Source organism: Acartia tonsa, chromosome 12, assembly GCF_053477335.1.
Source record: "Acartia tonsa isolate MP-2025a chromosome 12, ASM5347733v1, whole genome shotgun sequence".
In the NCBI taxonomy this organism is placed as follows: Eukaryota; Metazoa; Arthropoda; class Copepoda; order Calanoida; family Acartiidae; genus Acartia; species Acartia tonsa.
The window spans coordinates 3,861,081-3,882,402 of record NC_137271.1 but is presented as its reverse complement, the minus strand read 5'-3'; the positions used below and the strand labels follow the sequence as shown (position 1 = coordinate 3,882,402).

At 30.9% G+C, this 21,322-nt stretch overlaps 1 protein-coding gene across 1 annotated transcript in view; it reads left to right on the top strand.

Annotated features, from left to right (window-relative positions):
- LOC145334465 (uncharacterized) overlaps window positions 1-14,332 on the top strand; it is a 144,524-nt gene extending 130,192 nt beyond the window's left edge. Inside the window, exon 23 of the mRNA XM_080179929.1 lies at window positions 14,232-14,332. Coding sequence (XP_080036055.1) covers window positions 14,232-14,332 — 101 coding nt within the window. The remainder of the gene's footprint in view (window positions 1-14,231) is intronic.
- The last annotated feature ends 6,990 nt before the right edge of the window (window positions 14,333-21,322 follow it).

Genomic DNA, 21,322 nt, shown 5'->3' with positions numbered 1-21,322 from the left:
AATTTGAAATGTCCGTCTGTCCGTAAGAAACGTTTTGGGGGAAACGTAATTTTCTCGGCTCCTATTCAAGATAGATAGCTGAAATTTTTAGTGAAGATTCCTATTAAATATGCTCATCTAATCTATACATTGTTTTTTCCATCTGTCTGTTATTTTGGGTGCTACAACTTTTCCTAGATTTTGAAGTTTTCTTGATTTTTTCAACTCCTTTTCAAGATTGAGGGCTGAAATTTTCAGGGATAAATCAATTTTACATTCTACATATTTCTACTATGTTTCATTAAGATTTGTCTATTAATTGCGGTGCTAGATCGATTCCAAGATTTTTAAGTTTTCGTGATTTTAAAGGTTGCATGATTTTCAATTTTTTGCTTCGCTACTTATGGATGTTATCATCCTTGTTTTGAAGTGATTTAAAAAGTAGATGCTCATAAATCCTATCAAAAAAATCAGCCGTCTAACTAAACTGCCTTTCTAATATCAATAATAACAAATTAATTATATACCGTTCCCCCCAGAATGTTTCAGACAGAAATACAGACAGACATTTTGAATTAAAGAGTAGCTTTGCTGCTAATAACTAATAAAAATGCATATAGCAAAACACATAAAAGTGCAATATGGTATTTTTACTTTACATATTTGAGGTTAGAACTTAAATTCTTTTCCAGTATGGCTTCGAAACCGATTAATATCCGCTGGATTAGAACCTTTTCTCAATCATAATGAAAAGTCAGGAATAGCATCATATCACTTTTACACAAATAATAAAAATAGTTTTGTTAGCCCGGGCCTTCATTTAATATCCGCGGAAAGCTGTCTATAATACGATGCGATAAATAACTATTCTTCAGTAAATATGTGTTTTTTTCTTAAAACCACGTAAGACCTTCTTTTAAAGGAGATATCTCTACATTATGATTTCTTTCTAGTTATTTATCGCATCGTATTATAGACAGCTTTCCGTGGATATTGAAATGAAAAATTGTCTGTAATTCGATGCTATACAAGATTTTTAAGTAGGGCTTTTAACCGGTTCATATTCCAGATTTTAATCGATTTATAAACCATAATATAATATAATCATTTTTTCATGAAAAAAAAATAATATTTTTTAATTATTAAAGGCTTAAAATATTAAAAAGAAAATCAATTGAACAAAAATTTTAAGCGCAATTCAAAAAAAATCTATAGAAATTTTCTAAAGATTTTAATCAATTGCTTAGCTATTAAAATCAAAAAGGTTTTTATTGATGTTTATAATTAAAAGTCAAAATATTCCTTTCATATTTTTTAACTCTTATAACACAATTTAAATTTCTTAAGACATGATTAATCTTTTTAATAAAATAATATAATTTTGATGAAATATAAAAAATATTTTTTTTCATATATCATAAGAAGGGCATAGGAAAACAAGGACGAAAGCATCTAAAAAGCCAAGTTCCAAAATGGTAAGACAAACCAACATTAAACTTGTATAGTGCCAAAACTGTATAAACAAAAAGTCTCAACAAAAAAGTAAGTATATTTATTTAGACTTCTGGACGAATTTTAGGACTTAATTTTAGAGAATTTTAGCTTTTAACATTGTACTTTGTTGTCCTAGGAATCAGTATTTCAAAAATCAGATAGATAGGATAATTATATCACATAATATTTTTTTTTAACAAAAAATAAAATAACATGTTTAAAATGGGTGGTTTTAGAGTAGTTACGCTTTCTTAATCGTACCTAACGAATATAGGAATCACCATGACAAGTTTAAAATTGATAGGACAAATCTAACACGCCTAAATTAACGGTAAAAGCTATCTCTAACGGACGTACGGACGGACCAACATTAATTATAGAAAAGATTCTCTCTTAAAAAGGTAAATTTAACTCCTTCCTATTAAGATCTGATGTAAAAAAAATTAGAAAGCCTAGTACTTCATTAAGGAAACCAAATTTCAAATTGCAAATTTTTTATTTGCTAAGCTTCAGTGGCCTTTACATGGAGAGAATATCGAAAGAGGGAGAACCATGTTTTTTAAAATTGAGACTTTGAATTATATTCTTTAGTAGTGCAGATTTACAGGAAGGGAGGGGACATTATTTATTGCACTTGTCCCCAAAGTTTTATAGTGACGTTTTCTTATTTGTTGGCATTTCCACTTTGGGAATTTTGATTGGTTGGTTCATTGGGTGTCCAAACGTTTCAACCACTAATTGTAATCTAAAGAAGGGGTAATTTTGTGTATCATCATTTGGGATGTTCACAATTATCAGCCATTGCTTTTCCCTTTAAAAGAAAGATATTATGTCTAAGCTTTATTAAAAAAAATCAATGTTGTAAACCTCTTAAATATTTTTTCTATGGTATGCAAGACGAATATGCATAACTGCAGACACAAATATTGTGTTTTTATTAAGTTTCACTTTACCTAATATTTAGAAATATTTTATGTGTGATAGATAGATAGATATATTGATAAATAGAAATATTGATTCATAGATGGATAGAGAGATAGATAGATAGATACACTAAACATTTTTTTTCAGAAAAAGAAACTAATAAAGTAAAATGTCAGTGCATAGATAGATGGATAGATATATAGATAGAAGGATTGATAGATGGATAGATAGATTGATAGATAGATTGATAGATAGATTGATAGATAGATTGATAGATAGATTGATAGATAGATTGATAGATAGATTGATAGATAGATTGATAGATAGATTGATAGATAGATTGATAGATAGATTGATAGATAGATTGATAGATAGATTGATAGATAGATTGATAGATAGATTGATAGATAGATTGATAGATAGATTGATAGATAGATTGATAGATAGATTGATAGATAGATTGATAGATAGATTGATAGATAGATTGATAGATAGATTGATAGATAGATTGATAGATAGATTGATAGATAGATTGATAGATAGATTGATAGATAGATTGATAGATAGATTGATAGATAGATTGATAGATAGATTGATAGATAGATTGATAGATAGATTGATAGATAGATTGATAGATAGATTGATAGATAGATTGATAGATAGATTGATAGATAGATTGATAGATAGATTGATAGATAGATGGATAGATGGATGGATAGATAGATAGATTGATATATATCAAAACAGATAAATATACAATATTAATCATACATTGATAGATAGACGGATAGATACATAGATAGATAGACGGATAGATACATAGATAGACAGATAGATAAACAGATATGATTATTATCTATAATACAAAGTCCTATCGTGGTTTTAAGCCATTTTCTTGAGGGATGGGACACCCCTAACCCCCCTTAAAAAACAAAAAATCCCCCCTTTAATTTTAGTGGTGGCAGCTCCAGAGTTACATATTTTTTTTAAATTACCTCTTTGGGTAAAGCCCCTAGAGGATAGGGACGACGTCAATATATAGTAAAGTATATATTGTACAAAGTTAAAACTATTAAATTCAACTGGCAAACTAGCTGGCACAGTTGCTTGAAAAATAACCATGCAATGGATATAGAATATACGTGGATATTATGACAGGGGGAAAATTATCGTCAATTTAGGTTGCATACTTGGATTTCATTTATTGGTCAGTTTGTACATCTAAATAGTAGTAGGAAAGGGGATGGATTAAATGGGTTCGATTTGGGATACCCCACTGCGAGTTTCACTATATTGAAAATCTGGTGTAACATCCAAGTAATAATATATTCATTAGTCAAGCACAAATATTTATACTAAAACCAGAAGATTTTATATTTTATTACGACATAAGGTCTTTTTTTATGGGATTGGGACTTTTATAATCATAAACAAACCAATAAATATATAAAGTATAGATGTATAACCCAGACATCTACTTAGTTTCTGTGTTTGGGACCTTTTCGTCTGCTAGCAAATTGTTTTTTGCTCTTTTATAGCGACTTGGCTGTTTTGTATTTCTGACGCTATTGGCTAATATTCAATGACCCAATTGAAAGCTGTCATACAGTTATTTAACTATTTTTGAAAATAACAAATCAGGAAGGGGGGGGGACATTGGACCATAATTTCTCATTCTCAAGTTTTGTAATTCTCTCATTTGTTGGCTTAAAAACATTGGGGAATCTTCAGACTTTTCAACCAATGCAATGACTCGTTCGTTATCCCATCATGCACCTAACACAACAGCTATGCGACGTAATAACTTTGCTTTTTTTATTACCAAAACCTTTACTTTTTTGACCAAATAAAAAGTTGTAAAATAATACAATAAAAAAATGACAGCCAAATTAATGAAAAGCATTTTTATTTCATACAAAAATTTAGTAAATAGTGTCTTTGCAAAGTAACTATCATTTTAGTAGCGTAGCTTCTTAATATATGGTTTATAAGTCTGTCCGTACATTGAGCAAATCGACTATTTTGTTATTTTTTATTAACTGCTTTTTAAAATTTCCATTACACAGAACATATGTATGTTATTCAGGGAGGGAGTGGACATTGGGCTGTTTATTACACTAGTCTCCCAAGTCTTATAATAACGTTTTCTTATTCGTTGACTTAACAACCTTGGGGATTTTTACTGAATTTAAATTGGTTGGTTCATTTAGTTCAGTGTGCAAACATTTCAACCACTCATTATAATCTACAGAAGGGGTAATTTTGTATAATATCATGTGGGATGTACATTTTACACCAATTTATGGCAATAATTATCTCCTTACTTCATGGTATGGACACCCTAGTAAAAATGTTAAGAAACCACTGGCCCGTTAGAAAATTTAAAAATTTAATGAACCTTACAATTTCTCACACAGACAAACTTACAGACGAACAGACAGATAGACACACATAGAAACACAGAGACAGACAAACAGACAGATAAATATACAGACAAACATATAGACAAACAGACAGGAGCATATGTGAAGCTTACCCAAAATGCATAATTTGGTCGGTAGTTGAAGGTGTAACAACATTCGATAATTTGTCAGTCATAGCCACTTCTATCAATGTCATGTAGTCGACATAAACAATTTAAATGGAATATCATTGTCAACACAATAGTTTAACTGGGTAATAATGCAGGCATCTAAAGGGATAAAACAATGACACTGATTAATTGATGTACATCCCCAATGATGATACACAAAATTACAAAAATTGTATGTGTATTAAATCAGTGGTTGAAACGTTTGGAACTAGTTAATAAAAACTAAAGTCCCAAAAGTTGTTTAGCCAGCAAATAAGAAAATGTCATTATAAAACTTTTGTGACCAGTGGAATAAACAGCCCAATGTCCGCTCCCTCCCTGGGAAAAATGAAGTTTAAAATCAAAGAATCATAAAAGAAAGTAACAATTCCAATAAAATCATTTTATTATTTCAAAAATTTATGCATTTTGTTAATATTCGTTTTCTGGAATTATAGACAGATAGATAGATAGTTGGATAGATAGATAGATAGATAAATAGATAGATTTTAGGAATGATTTTCAAGAATGAAAATTCATCCATTAAAATTGTAAGATTCACTCTAGAAAAAGCTCAAACCCTTTTTTCCTTTTGATTCCAATTCTCATATAAAATGTATGTTTGTGTGTTTTGTTGGAGGTTCACCTAAAAGTACCTAGTTGAGCATAGAAAACCCCTCTATAATCTGAAATAAATTTTAGATAATGGGGGGAGATGGTAATTTTTCGTTTACTTGTTTACTATTTTAGTTCAGGATAGGTTAGGTTATATTTGGTACTTTGTAGCCCCACAGGGTTGAGGCACCACAGATATAGATCCAGTAGGGGTTAGATTAGATAAAATATGGAGGGTTTTAGTGCTCAATAGGCCCTTTCAGGTAAAGAACTGTTATGAGTTATTTTATTTATAAGGGAAGCTATCAAATAGTTTTTATCTAGCTTTATTTTACAGTCTCCACAGTTGTTAAGCCAACAAATAAGAAAAAGTCATTATAAAACTTTGGGGACTTGTGTTATAAACAGCCTCCCCGGTTTGTATATACCAGCTTTGGGATTGAAAATAATTTATTGTCCATTGTCCTAACTCTATATCTCTGATCATAGGGGGTTAGTATTGCAAAACTAAGATGATAAATCGGGGTCTTTCAGAGTGGTATTAACAATAAATCCTGGGACATCCAATCTTTTTTTTTATTTTGAGTTGGGTAAAATAAGGTGTTTCAAATGTTTTTAGTGGGGATTATCCAAGTTTGTTACTTTATATTAGTATGCGCGTCTAGCATCTAGGGGCTCTGCATTTGAAGAAGGAGTATGGAGCATTAAATGGCCTAAAACCATTCTTAAACTTAAATACCAATTGAAGACCTATGTTAAGATTCCCTGAAACAAAGAACCAAATATCTTTGTCTGTAGAGAAACTATAACTATTCCCTTAACAGGGAAGGTTTATAACTATTTTTAGATAAAGTACCTCAACCAACACAAAAGAAACTTAACCTAGAAAAAAAACCTCCCCCCCCCTCAAAAAAAATAAATTCCTGTGTAGCTTCTAGATGCCTAGCTTCTATAGATAGATATAAAGAATAAAAGAAAATATATATAATGCGGCACTGACAATACCACACACCACTAAAAGACACAAAAAAACTTGTCGCGTTTCAAAGACAACCAAGTAGTACTTTGACACTAAAATAACAATGCAAATGAATCCTCAATCCTATTGTTATACTATCATATTTTATAATTATAGAATCGTAAAAAAGTATATAACAATAAAATGAAGTGGTGAAAAGGAAAGGAAAAGAAATTTAGAAGATTTCCTACGATTAAGCAAATGTTTATAGTTTCAGTAGCGAAGCTACTCTATATTTAGGTATGTCTATACGTCCGCCCTTTCGTCTTATTGTCTGATTTTGGGAAAGGGTACCACCACCCTTCTAAGAGAAATAGTCTCTAGAAAATAAACTTTTTCTGTTAAAACTAAAATTTAGAATTTAAGGGGGATAAAACAAACACCATGACCCACATTTCAAGTGTCCCTAGAGGCCTTTATGGGAGAAGCCACTAGTAGTATAATTCTTTGCTTTTTTTATCAATTAAACTATGGTTATAGCTTATTATTGCTGCTCTTCTAATTGATAAAATATTTTTTTTTCTAATTTATTCGGATTTAAGACTTTTTTTTACCAAAAAGTAAAAACACTTTAAATAAGACAGGAAAGAAATTGAAGTGATATAAGAATTCGGTGAACTGAAATTAGTTTCCGAATGTGAACACATTTTCCTAGGTGTTTCCCAATCCTATCTCAATATTTGCTACTAGCTAAAAAACCTTCAAACTTCCAAAAAAAAATCAAAATTTGAAAAATTAAAACTTTGAATGTATAATATATAAATCGTTAATACATTCAAATTTTGATTTTTTTTTGAAGTTTGAAGGTTTTTTAGCTAGTAGCAAATATTGAGCTAGGATTGGGAAACACCTAGGAAAATGTGTTCACATTCGGAAACTAATTTCAGTTCATCAAGAATTCGGTGCGGCTTTGTCAGGGATAGCAAGGGATAAGACAATGGGTGATTATTTTATGTACATCCTCATTGATGATATACAAAATTTTCCTTCTGTAGATTGAAATCATTTGTCGAAAGTTTGGTTACTGGTAATTTGAACCAAAAATCAAAATAAAATATAAGTACCCAAAGTTTTTGAGCCAAAGATATAGGTTTATAAAACTTTGGGTACCAAAATATTTTACAGTCCAGTGTCTCCTTTCTCCCTGGGGTTTGGTTAGAAATAAGAACAAGGGGACAAACATACTGAAATTAAAAGATTTATTAATTAGATTGGATAAGAACCGGTTCTAAGCCATACTGAAATTTCATGTATAGCATGTATTACAGTCAATCCAGGCTAACAAAACTGGTTTAATTCTTAATTTTTTTTATTATCGAAAAGCTGTCTATAATACGATGTGGTAAAAAATTATCTTTTTTTTTTTTGGGGGGGGGGGAGAAGAAGGGTTGATTAAATTTTTTCTGAATCTTTTTCCCAATCCTGGGGGCGTTGGGGGGGGGGGGGGGTTGCTTACGCAACCAAACCAAGTAAATAGGGGTTAGAGTGTTAATTGCGTATATAAAGAAGGGGTTAGAAAAATCAGACTAAATTGGTATTAAAAATGATATGTGGTCTTTTTTGAGCTACTATTTTTATTACTTTCTAAGGGATAAGACAATGGGCGATTAATTGATGTACATTTTCAATGGTGATAAAATCAAAAGTTTAGACTTTGATAGTTTGAACCAACCAATCAAAGTTTTAAAAATACGTAAAGGCCAACGAATGAGAGAGCATGTTAATAAAACTTCGGGTAGCAGTAAAATTAACAGCCTAATGTCCCCTCCCTCCTTGATAATATATATAAAGTTAGCTAATAATGTATTTTTATCTAACTACACTATCTTATTAGTTATCCAAGATAAAAGGGATAAATTATTCTTACTCTAAAATGTATCAATCAATTCAAGGAGGGCCATTGGACTGTAAATTAAACTGGTACCTAAAGTTTTATAACTACGTTGACTTATTTGTTAGCTTAAAAACTATAGAATATTCATTTTAAAAAGCCTTTATTAAAAAATTGGGACAGTTATTTTTTCTATGGAGGTAGGGTGGTGGTACCCTCCCCCAAAATATTAAAAAACCTTCTCAGGACCAATAAGTAGCTTTATCGTAAAGGAGAACCACGTCGGTTAAGGAGATTTTTCGTTACAGATAGACATCATGTAACTAAATTAAATAAGGATAAGTGATTTTCATCCTTTCTACTGAATTCGTTATTTTAGAAGAAAAAAATATTGATTGGGGGAGGGGGTGATTAACCCTCCAATCCCTGTAATACAGATATCTTTGGAACCAATTGGAGTAACCTAATAATGTATCCCTTATCTGACAAGATCTTCAATATATTTGCAATCAGCTTTGAAGGGGATATAGGGACATGTAAATGAGAGATTAATTATGCTTCCATATTTCCAACAATATATCCTAAAACTTTTCCAAGACTTTAGTTTTAAAATAAAAATAGCCTAAAACCATTTTAGGACATAATTGAAGCCTCCCTGAAATGATAAAAACTCAATCAATACCGTACTTCTTTTTAGAAGAACTCTTAGAACATATGAAAAGCTACATTGTAAAGTAAAACCAGTTAGCGAGATCCTTTGGTACACACAGAAAGACAAAGAGACATCCTCTTATTTATATATAAGGATTATTAAAAAATAAAATCAAACTAAAAGTTGATTTATTTTTTATCTAAACATGCCCAAAAAATATCTATTACAAAGTTATTTGTTGATTTATAGGTTATCAACACCTAACATATCTCTAAAGCCCTGGTTATTTATTTGCAATATACTTTCCATTCAAATTTCTCTTTCATCCAGGAATTAAGGCAAAGTGTAGGTATTTAGTTTGTCCATTACTCAAAGTTCTTATTGAGCACTTTATCTACTATCTAATTGGGGGGTGGGGGGGATTCTCCTTCGATTTTCAAGTGATCATCTAGAGAATCCAGAGCATCATTCGCATGCAATGTGATGCGATACTCTAACACCCAAGGATATGAGTAACATCCAACAAACAATCAACCCTTTGATTGCACGACTTTTGTCTGAGAAGTCATATCTGTGCATTGTAATGTGTTTCGCCAGTTTATTGACCATGGCATTTCACCTAATTTAACTATTTATGACGCGCACCTGACATAGATATAATGTTAAACATTTTTTTATGTTTTTATAGAAAGGATTTAATTATAGGAATTCTATCTTAAATACTAGCAGCGATTCATCTAGAATTTTCAATTTTGAGAAGGAAGGGGAGTAAGATAGCCTAAAACTACCCAAAGAATAAAATTCCAAATAATAGCATTAAACCATCGTAAAGCTTAACTTAAATTGGAAAGTCAATCGGTTTAATGGTCTTAGCGGTCAAAAACAAAATCTCTTACTACTTTATTTGATAGGATTACAGTTTTAATAATATCTACTTATGTACAAATTCAATATCTTACTAAAAAACAACTTAAATTAATTTTACTTTTTTAATTTGTTATTTATACACCAAAATGATATTTCTAAACAACAAAAAATGCAGGGAGGGAGGGGACATTGGGCTGTTTAATAAAGTTAGTTGAGTATTCAAATTGTTATCTATATAACGGGTAATTATGTATATCATCATTGTGAATGTACATTGTACATGGAATTATCTGCTATTGTCTTATACCTGTAAAAAATGTGTTTTGTAGAAAAATATAGAATTTCTATTACAGTTTTAAAGGGAAATGATGATAAAAAGATGACTATGACATTCTTTCTAAAAAGGAAACCATATGAAGAACTCTTTACAAAGACCTAAAAAAGCAGGGCTCAGCATTTTCGCGTCAAAAGCGAATAAGTCTCAAATTTAAACCTGTTCGGATGCTTTGCATTTTTTTAAAAACAGGGATTGCGATCTTTGGGTCAGGTTCAGACTTTCAGACTTAAAAATTAGAAAGTTTGATTTCCTTAGGTTTACATTAATTTACTTGTGACTGCCGAGCCCTGTAAAAAAAGTACCGAACACAATAGTTTCTAGTGAAATGAAATTACAGTATTTTGTTGAGGGGGGCATTCGGTGTGTTTACAAAATAGTAAAAGATTAGGTTGAAGGTGGAGGTTTTTAGGGAGTGTTAAAATCCCCTCTTTCCTCCCAATCCCCTTCCCAAAGAAAAAGGAGGAACAAACAGCCCCATAAAAATGTAACTTTACTTATTCAGGAATAGTTATTTATCTCATCGTATTATAAACAGCTTTCCGCGGATGTCACCCCCGAGATGCCGGGCTAACAAAACTGGTTTTTATACTATGATTGTAAATTTTTATATTCGTAGAAAACTAGAAACAATACGATACAATACATGATTTTTCACTGCGGATATTAATCGGTTTTGCAGCCATACGGGAATTAACTTTCTTTTTATTAATATATAAGTTTTAGCTAGTTTGTATGACCACCCAAAATATTGTTCTATTTAAGATGAAAGTGAAAACGGTACTTTTTTTTTTTACTGTTTTGGGTCTTTAAAATTGGGATGAGAGAAAAAAGGGATTTTTTTCTTTCGTATTAGTCCAAAATGTACATAATGGTATTATTTTTCTATTTCAGGGAATCTTTAATAAGATCATGTGATGGTTTAAAGCTATATTATGTTTAAGTTATAGTTTAAGGCCTCTTTTTCTATCCCTCTTTTAAATATATATCTTTCCCTGAAAGTAGACTGAAACCTGCTCCCTTTAAATATAACGCAGATAAAATTCATTAAGGGACTTTTAGAGATCTCTATAACACTTTTTCCAGTATGGCTTCGAAACTGACTATAATCCGGTGGATAAGAACCGGTTCTCTGCCAAACTGAAAATCAAGAATAGCATCGTACTGTTGACAATTTGACAAATATTAGAATAAAAATCTTTAAATTTGTACCAGTTTCATTAGACCTTGGCTTAGGCCCCTCAGGGCTACCAAAACTGGTTCAAATCTTATAATTTTTATTTGATATCCGCGGAAAGCTGTCTGTAATACTATAACTACCCAAACCTTGATGGTTATTATTATTTCTATTTTTGTGTTAGAGCAGAGTCATATGCTGTTTCTTTTACCTTTAAATATAAAAGAATCACAGTAGAGTTTAGGCTTGTAATAGCTAGCTACAGTGCTGTTACTCAGCATATAGTAGACTATAGAACCAGCTTTTGTTGTATTTCAAGTGAAAGCTTCTTAAAGCCCAAAGTTTTGGTGTTTCTATTTTTACTCTACAACATTTATTAGCTAATTTTTACCATTTTCAATTTTCTATAGAATGCTTGTCCAATAAGATATCAGAAACGGCTGTGCCAAATTAAAAACAACAGTAAAGTAAGAGAAGTAAACATAACATTTAGCAGATACATGTTTAATATATAATAATAATAATAGTAGCTGAGTATCCAAAAATGACCCCAATAATAGCTGAATATCCACGTGGATACTCAGCTGGTATTGAGCCATCAATTGTAACACAAAAGTAAGGAATCACAAAGTCAACTAGGACCGTACAAATGTGTAATCCCTAATAATTAATAATTTGTATACTAAATTATAGATCTTGCCAATAAATCACAGAGAATGACTGTCTAAAACTTAGGCATTTGTGTGAAAACGCCGAGACACAAACCCAAAACTGTTATCATCCAGGGTTCTACACGGGATAAGACATTGGCCGATAAATTTGTGCACATCCCCATTGATATTATACAAAATTACCCCGTTTGTAGCTTACAATTAGTTGCTGATAAGTTTTGAGACTTAACTTAATTAACCAACCAATCAAAATTCAATAGAAGTCCCAAATGTTTTTAAGCCAACGAATAAGAAAACTTTATTATGAAACTTTGGGGACTAGTGTAATAAACAGCCCATTGTCCCCTACCTTCCTTGTTATCAAAAACAGGCATCTTTTCTTTTTTCTTCCATCCTATCAGGGTTACAGGGATAGCACAATGAAGAATTAATTTTCCACTCCCCCTAATTAAAAAAACACAATAATCTGCCTTTGTTAGCATTTAACAACATAAAAATGGGTTATGTAAATCAATTTTAGCGGCATTAACCTCTCCCTCCTTTCTGCGTATCAACAATGTATATATAAGAAGTATCTACCTATTCAGTTTTGCACAGGGATCCTAAGGGATAAGACAATGGACGATAAATTGATGTACATCCCCAATTTTGATTCTTAAAATTATCCTTCAAGATATTATTGGTTGAAAAGTTTGGACAAAACTGGTTTGGAACCAGTCAATAGAAGTACTCAAAATTGTCAATAACAGTTTGGGTACTAGTGTAATCTACAGTCCAATGTCCTCTCCCTCCTTCCCTGTTTTTGCCCAACTTTTTAAAGGACCACATAAAAACATATATATATGTAACTGTTATTTCCGGGCTTCCAAATTCTTTAAACGCTTGAAGACATTTTGACAATACATAGGGATCCAAAGGGATAAGACAAAAGGCGATAAATTGATGTACATCCCAAATGATAAAACACAAAATTACCCCTTCTGTAGATTACATTTAGTGAGTGAAACGTTTGGACACTAAATGAACCAACCAATCAAAATTCAATAAAAGTCCCCAAGGTTGTTAAGCCAACGAATAAGAAAACAAAACTATAAAAATTTAGGGACTAGTGTAATAAACAGCCAAATGTCCCCTCCCTCCCTTTTTGAAGACACACTAACAATAAAATTGCTTGATTTATCTAAAGTAAAACTAAGTTGCCTCTATTTTTATTAGCGAAGCTAATCTATGATTTATTATGTATGTCCGTCCGTCAGTCCAAAACACTTTGCGGAGAAAATGTGATTGGTCAATCGATCATATAATAAAAGACAAATATATATTTATTCTATGAAAGTTTTTTTTTTGATTTGCCATCATTATTATATCTTTTTTTCCGTTTGTTCTTTCCTCTTTTTTCTTTGCTATGATACTTATGGACGTTGTCGATTTTCTTTTCCTTGTTTTTTGTAGCATAAAAACCTCCTTTCTGAATTTCTAAGTCAATGTCAGTTTGTGTCAGGGAGGTAGGGGACATTGGACTGTAAATTATTCTAGTCCCTAAAGTTTTATAATCATGTTTTCTTATTGTATTGCCTGATTTTTTGGAGACTTTTACCAATTCTTGATTAGTTTACTCAAACTATTAGTGCCCCAAATCTACAGAAAGGGGTAATTTTGTTTATCATAATTGGGAGATGTACCATAACGTATCCCTTAAGTCACTGGCATGTATGCATTTCTTGAGGCCAAAATAAAGATTAAGAGATAACATCCAAAACATTTAATGAAATGGAAAGTAAGGTGTTATAATAAACATATATTCAAATGTATATCTATTTATAAATTATACAATGTTAATACAGGAATTTTTATTTAGGGTTTCAATTCGATAGAACGATTCCAACATTTTAAATTAAAGTGTTATTTCCAAATAGTTGTATCTAGCTATCTGCATAATACAGTATCCAAACGTCTCCACCAATATCTTTGATCTACAAAAGGAGTCATTTTATTTATCATAATTGGGGATATAACTTAATTTATCATCCATTGACTTATCCCTTAAGATCCCAGAGTATTAATGTTTGTATCAATTTAATACTAAATCTTTTTTAGGTTCAATGACAAGAAAACAGAACATGAACGAAAAGAATCCAAAGCTAGCGGCAGAAAATACAGCCAACAATAAGAATACTACTCAGGCAATTAAACATTGAGATAAAAAGGATTTATAGATTGAAAGTAGATAGATAGTTGGATGAAATTTTCTATTTATCCTATTATATAAAGTACTTTTAAAGCTTTTTTTGTCTGTAGCGAAGGATCTCGCTAACCACTGAACCGATATGGTTCTCCTTTAGAGGGAAGTTTCGTATAGGTCCTGAGATGGTTTTAGGATATTTTTTTTATTTTGATAACTAAGTCTTTGTATGGTTTTAAGCTATTTTTCTGCCCTTCCATATCCTTTCGAATTTAGAGCTTCTAGATGCTAGGGGAGCAACCGCCAGTGATTTTACATAGAATATATAAATAAAGACAAAGTTTGAGCTGTTTTAAAGTGGTGTTAGGTTTAGGGGAGCGTAATACAGACAACAAGTGTTATATCATTATGAGGAGGGTTGATACACCCCCCTATTTGACCAACCACCTACATAATCAACATATTCAACATTCAAACAAGCTCCGATTGAAAAGGGGGTGTCCGCGGCAAATTAAGGGAGTTTCTGTACGCCTCTAGTAATATCAATCTGTTAACTATAGTTTTTAGGTATATACGATACGATGCTCTCATACCATTCGTTAAAGTCTTTCAAGCTCATTTTTGAAAATATTTGAAAAATATACTTTTCTACGGCCAGCTTTGCTTTTAGTTGTCACAGAAATTATCTTAAGGGATAAGACAATGGACGACAGATTAAAATACATCCCTTGTGATGAAAAACAAAATTATCCCCCGTTTGCCATTTTTTTATTTAGTAGCCATGGAAGGAGAGGACATTGAACTGTATATTACACTAGTCCCCAACGTTTCATAATATCTATCTATCTATATCTACCTATCTATCTATCTATCTATCTATCTATCTATCTATCTATTTATCTATCTATCTATCTATCTATCTATCTATCTATCTATCTATCTATCTATCTATCTATCTATCTATCTATCTATCTATCTATCTATCTATCTATCTATCTATCTATCTATCTATCTATATATCTATCTATCTATCTATCTATCTATCTATCTATCTATCTATCTATCTATCTATCTATCTATCTATCTATCTATCTATCTATCTATCTATCTATCTATATCTATCTATCTATCTATATATCTATCTATCTATATATCTATCTATCTATCTATCTATCTATCTATCTATCTATATATCTACCTATCTATCTATCTATTTATATATATATCTACCTATCTATCTATATCTTCCTATCTATCTATCTATATTTATCCATCTATCTTTCTATCTATCTATCTATCTATCTATCTATCTATCTATCTATCTATCTATCTATCTATCTATCTATCTATCTATCTATCTATCTATCTATCTATCTATCTATCTATATATCTATCTATCTATCTATCTATCTATCTATCTATCTATCTATCTATCTATCTATCTATCTATCTATCTATCTATCTATCTATCTATCTATCTATCTATCTATCTATCTATCTATCTATCTATCTATCTATCTATCTATCTATCTATCTATCTATCTATCTATCTATCTATCTATCTATCTATCTATATATCTATCTATCTATCTATCTATCTACAACATGAAGATTTGAAAGTCATCCACGTTTTAAATTGAATAATTTATTTCCATCTACTGAGATTTTTCATAAAGCGTAGCTAGCTACTCTATAGTATATAATTATTTCGTACGTACATACTTTCATTTTAAAATGACCATTTATGTGCAGTAGAAAACGCTTAAACAATCGATTTATTATTACTTGTTGCATCAGATTTTTATGTACTCTGATAAAGTAATATTCGAAGCTGGCCAAAATAACTGTATCCCATCCCCTCCTCTTCTACTGGATGAATGAACTGACCAAAATATGAGAAAGCTAAATTTTACCCTATCAATATATCCACCTGTATGCTATATCCATTGCTTTGAACTTTAAAATATTATTTTTAAAAGATGATTTGTTTTTATTAATTGATTTACCTTTTTAAAAGATGTTATTGCTGCTCTAATCATATTGTTGCACATCCTTGTTAAGATAGACTAGAAAATCGTGACAAAAGACTATTAGTGCTTTTTCTCTGTAATAGTGCTCTAGCAAAACAGCCTAAAACCTGCCAAATGCTCTTCTGAAAAGGATCATTACAGCTGTTTATGCGATCTTAAGAAGCGCACGGACTAAAGTAAATTATTTTATGTTTTGTCTTATTGCACTAGGAATCATCATTTCTAAAGCCTATTATTTTATTTTATTGTGTTTCCTAAAAAAAATAATTACATAAAAAGAAATAATTTCTGATAATATTTAATGAGTAGCTCCCATTTCAAGATTGTACCTTGTCGTTACATGACTCTATGTAAAAGGTTTCGAATAGATAGTACAAGCTTAAATTTATAAATAATAACTTAAACAACCCATTTTGAAATCCGTTGTTTTTCATAAACATTTTATTTTTGTAAAATGAATGAATTATAATCTAAGCAATATCTGTGTGGTATCCGCCGAGGATAAATGGCAGACACCGGAGTTCAATTAGATTACGGCAGTGTGACAGACGTGGACACCTTACTATAGAGAAGCTACGCTTCTCTAGCATTCACTAAATAATAATCAACATCTATTTCAGTTGTCACTTTATTGAAGGTCTAAGAGTTACTAAAGTTGTACAACATAATATAAATACATATGGATTAGGAATAAAGATAGTTAAAGATAAATCATACAAGTAAAACATAGATAATTGCAATGGTTAGGTAGATAGCTATCCCTGTCTGGGGAAGGCAGGATAGCCCATGGAACAGCACAATAGGTAGATAAGCATAGAGGGGTTGAGTGGTAAGTCTGGGTACTAAAGAGGGAAGGTTTGATGATTACTGTGACAACAACAGTCTGTGTGGGGGGTGATTCTATCAGGTGAGGGAAGGCTTAGATCCTTTATCCTCAGGGTTGAGGTGGTGCTGATAACTTGGTGGTTGAAGGGGAAGGTTCCGGTGCTTAAGATGGGAGAGGGAGGGGTAACACCCCTCCCTCCATTTGCAGGACAACTGAGAGATGAAATCAATACCGTTATCTGACATATTTTCAGGTGGCTTTACAATTGTAGAATAACAGGATTTAGCTGGGTGCGTAGCATCACTATAATGTCTTGGTTTCTGCATGGTCCAGAGTTGCCGCAAACCACATCTGTTTGGGCAAAAGAAAATTTTAACAATAATAAAACTAGCTATACTTTTTTATGTTAGAATTATTTTGTCATGATTTATCTAAAAATTAGATTAAAATCATTTGTGGATAAGTTTAGACATTGTCACCAGTCTGTCAACTAGTGACAACTTGTTTTAAAACTTTGGGTACTACAGAAAAATGCCACCTTTCCCCCCTCCCTGAAAAATATGCGTTTATGAATGCTCCAATCAAGAACGTCCAAGCTTTTTTTTTGGATAAAATTTTGAGAGGGGTAAAATAAGTTGTTTTAAAGGTTTGATATGGTAATATAATGTATTTTAATTTTCATTTTGAGGTGGATAAAATGAGGGGCTTTAACGTTAAAGGATGTTAAACACCCTAAGCCCTCCCCCCCCCCCCTCCCAAGACGTTTATGCCCTCCCTAAAAAAAAGATTTTACAAAGCATCACTTTCATTTCTCTATAAATGAGTTCTATGTTTAAGTAATGATTACTATAATTACCCCAGGGAGGGAAAGGATAGTAGCATAAATACGTTTCACATAAACTCATTTGACATAAAGGTACACTTGACATAAAGGTATATTTCACATAAAGATACATTTGACATAAAGGTACATTTGGCATGAAGGTACACTTGGCATAAAGGTACATCCCCTCTAACATTGAAGGCTACATTTAAAGAATGAGGGGTGGGGAGGTGATATTTATTATCCATTGTCCTACCCCTATAACCAGAGATCTAAAGGGACAAGACAATGTCCGATAAATTGATATACATTCTCAATTATGCTAAAAAATACTCCTTCTGTAGTTAACAATTAGTGGTTGAAACGTTTGGACACTAAACGTAATGAACCAACCATTCAAAATTCAATAATAGTCCCCAAAATTGTTAGGCCAACGAATAAGAAAACCTCATCATAAAACTTTGGGGGCTAGTGTAATAAAAAAGCCCATAGTTCACTCACTCCCTGCCTTTAACCCTGTATTACTTTAAGTAAATTGAATAATTATTTTCTTTCAATGACAGTTGGAGAAAATTGTTTTAATTATAGGGAAACAAAAACACTAAGTTTCATGACTTTTAAATTAATATTAATAATCTTTTTTAGCTTTCTATCTAGCTAACTATCTATCTATTTAACCATCTATATATCATACTATCTATTTATCAAATATCTAGATATCTATTCATCTATCTATCTATTTATCTTTCTATCCATTTATATACCTAGCAATCTATCCATCTATCTAACCATCTATCTATCCATTATATATCTATTCATCTATGTAGTTACCTATCTATCTATTTATCTATTTATGTATCTCAGCTTCCCATATACTTAGATGAAAGGAACCATATCTAAAATGCTTGAAATTATTAAATGTTTATACGAAAAAGTTTAAAATTTTGAAGGGTATTTTCACTATAGAGAGTGAAAATATTTTTAAAGTAAATGAAAGCCATATCAGTCTAGAGACAACTTTGGCTACAAAAGCACACATAGATATTAGACAGACAGACATCCTGTTACTTATACAATAAGTTATTATAGTCTTTATTGATATTGATATGTTCAATTTTAGTACAATTTCATTTCACTAGAGGCTGCGCATCTAAAGTGTTGGAAAGGGTGGGGTAGGTAAGATAAATAGCCTAAAACCACCTTTAAAAGCTTCTCTGAAAGGTACAACCAATTCGGACCAGTATTTTCCGATTCTTTAACTTCAGACAAAAAAACCTTTACTACTTTACATTATAGGATAGCAAATTTTATTTACAACTTTTTTTGCTCAAATGTATGTACCCCAAAAACTGCAGGTGTAAAGAACAACAATTTATATGAATAGGACCTTTGACCATTTTCGGAATGCCAGAAATTGGGATATGCATTTTAAATTGTGCGGTTGTCAAATGCAGGGATCTAAAGGGATAAGACAATGGCCGATAAATTGATGTAAAATACACCCCCATTCCAATGATAACACACCAAATTACCCCTTCTTAAAATTAGAGGTTCAAAAGTTTGAACGCTCAATTCAGTAAAATCCCCAAAGTTGTTATGAAAACGTTATTGTAAAACTTTGGAGACTAGTGTAATAAACAGCCCATTGTCCCCTCTCTCTCTCTGGAAATGTTCATGATATAGCAGCAATGGAAACTTCAATTAAAAAATATTGTAATATAGGCTTTTAAATCTTTTACTTGTTTTTTGAACAAAAAAAACATATATTTTGCTGACTTTTAGTGACCATAAAAGCATTATGTGAATTTTTTATGTCAAAACTTTCCTTCAAAATATCTTAATAGCAAATGAATTGAGGTATAGAAATGTTACAGGGTATATTTTTAGACAATTTTTCTATGTTATAGATAAACTATTAATTAAAAATATTTTCTTCTGAAAACATTGAGTGTTAATACTTTTCCTACATTTGGGAGGCGAAGCCTCTTGTGCTTAGAATGAAATCTAAAAATTTTTATTAATCAATTTTTTATCTTTTTTGTGTTAACTCTCCAAAAACCCTTTTGAATTCTTCTCATAACTTTTGTTTATTTTTGGCTGGAAAAAAACATTTATTTTTGATTGATGGTAGATTCTTTACAAGAATTTTTATATAAAACTTTATTTCCTACTTTTTAAAAGCTTAGCTTTTCTTAAATTAGGTCAGGTCCGTCCGTAACGGTTAGGTCTTTTCTTTTATTTATACATGTTGAAATGTCTTATTGATTTTAAACTTTACATGATGATTCATATGACAGTCAGGTACGATTTAGAAAGCGTAGAAACTATATAATCGTTACCAGAAAGTCTGTATTTCTATATAAATTTTGTTGATATATTATTTTGTATAATAATTTATGACACTCTACAAGAGTTATAGTTCGTTTGTCCTTCATTCTGATTTTATGGCTTTGCTTTCATGAAAGTTGTCATCCTTGTTATATAAAACTTTACTTCCTACTTTTTTATCGAGATTTTCTACATATTATAAAGGCAATGGATATAAGAATTATATGGATATATTGACAGGGGAAAATTTGTCATCAATTTAGCTTGCTAATATGGACATTATTTATTGGTTAGTTCTTTTAATCTAATAAGAGGGTAGGGGATGAGGTAAGGCCGGTGGGGGGGGGGGATCTTTATTTTAGCAAGCTGCGAGCATCACTTTATCAGAGTAAATAAAAATCGGTTGCAACATCCAAGTAATAATATATCGTTTCTTAGGGCCTATATTGTTTAGGTATAGGCCAATAAAATAAAAAAATGTATAATATATATGAGTTTTGAGTAAATATTAATATTTAGAATTTAAATATAAAAGTACCCAAACTTTAAAATTTGAGTACTTTTATTTAATCTTGATTAATTAGTTTTAACTATTAGTGTTCAAACATTTTAACCAATAACTTTAATATTTTGGGAGAGGTTAAATTTGTCTTACATTTTCCAATCATAACTTACTTAAACCAACACAACGTCTATATTTCTTTCATTACAAAATCTAAAATTGTTCCAAAAAAAACACAGAATTTTGATTAGAGTGTGCTTTTAAAACATATTAAAATATTTTTTTTTGCAAATTTTTGTCTTAAGTTCGCCACCAATGAAATGAGCAATTAATCTTATAAATTTTAGCATTGATCTTAATAGTTTGACATGCAAATGTACAATAAGTTTCAAAATTAAAGTTCAAAGATTAAAATCTAAACTTGTGTAAAAACACCCGTAATGGGCGCTTTACGTTGCAAAAAATATTGTAAGGTTGCAAAAATTCTTATTAAAGTT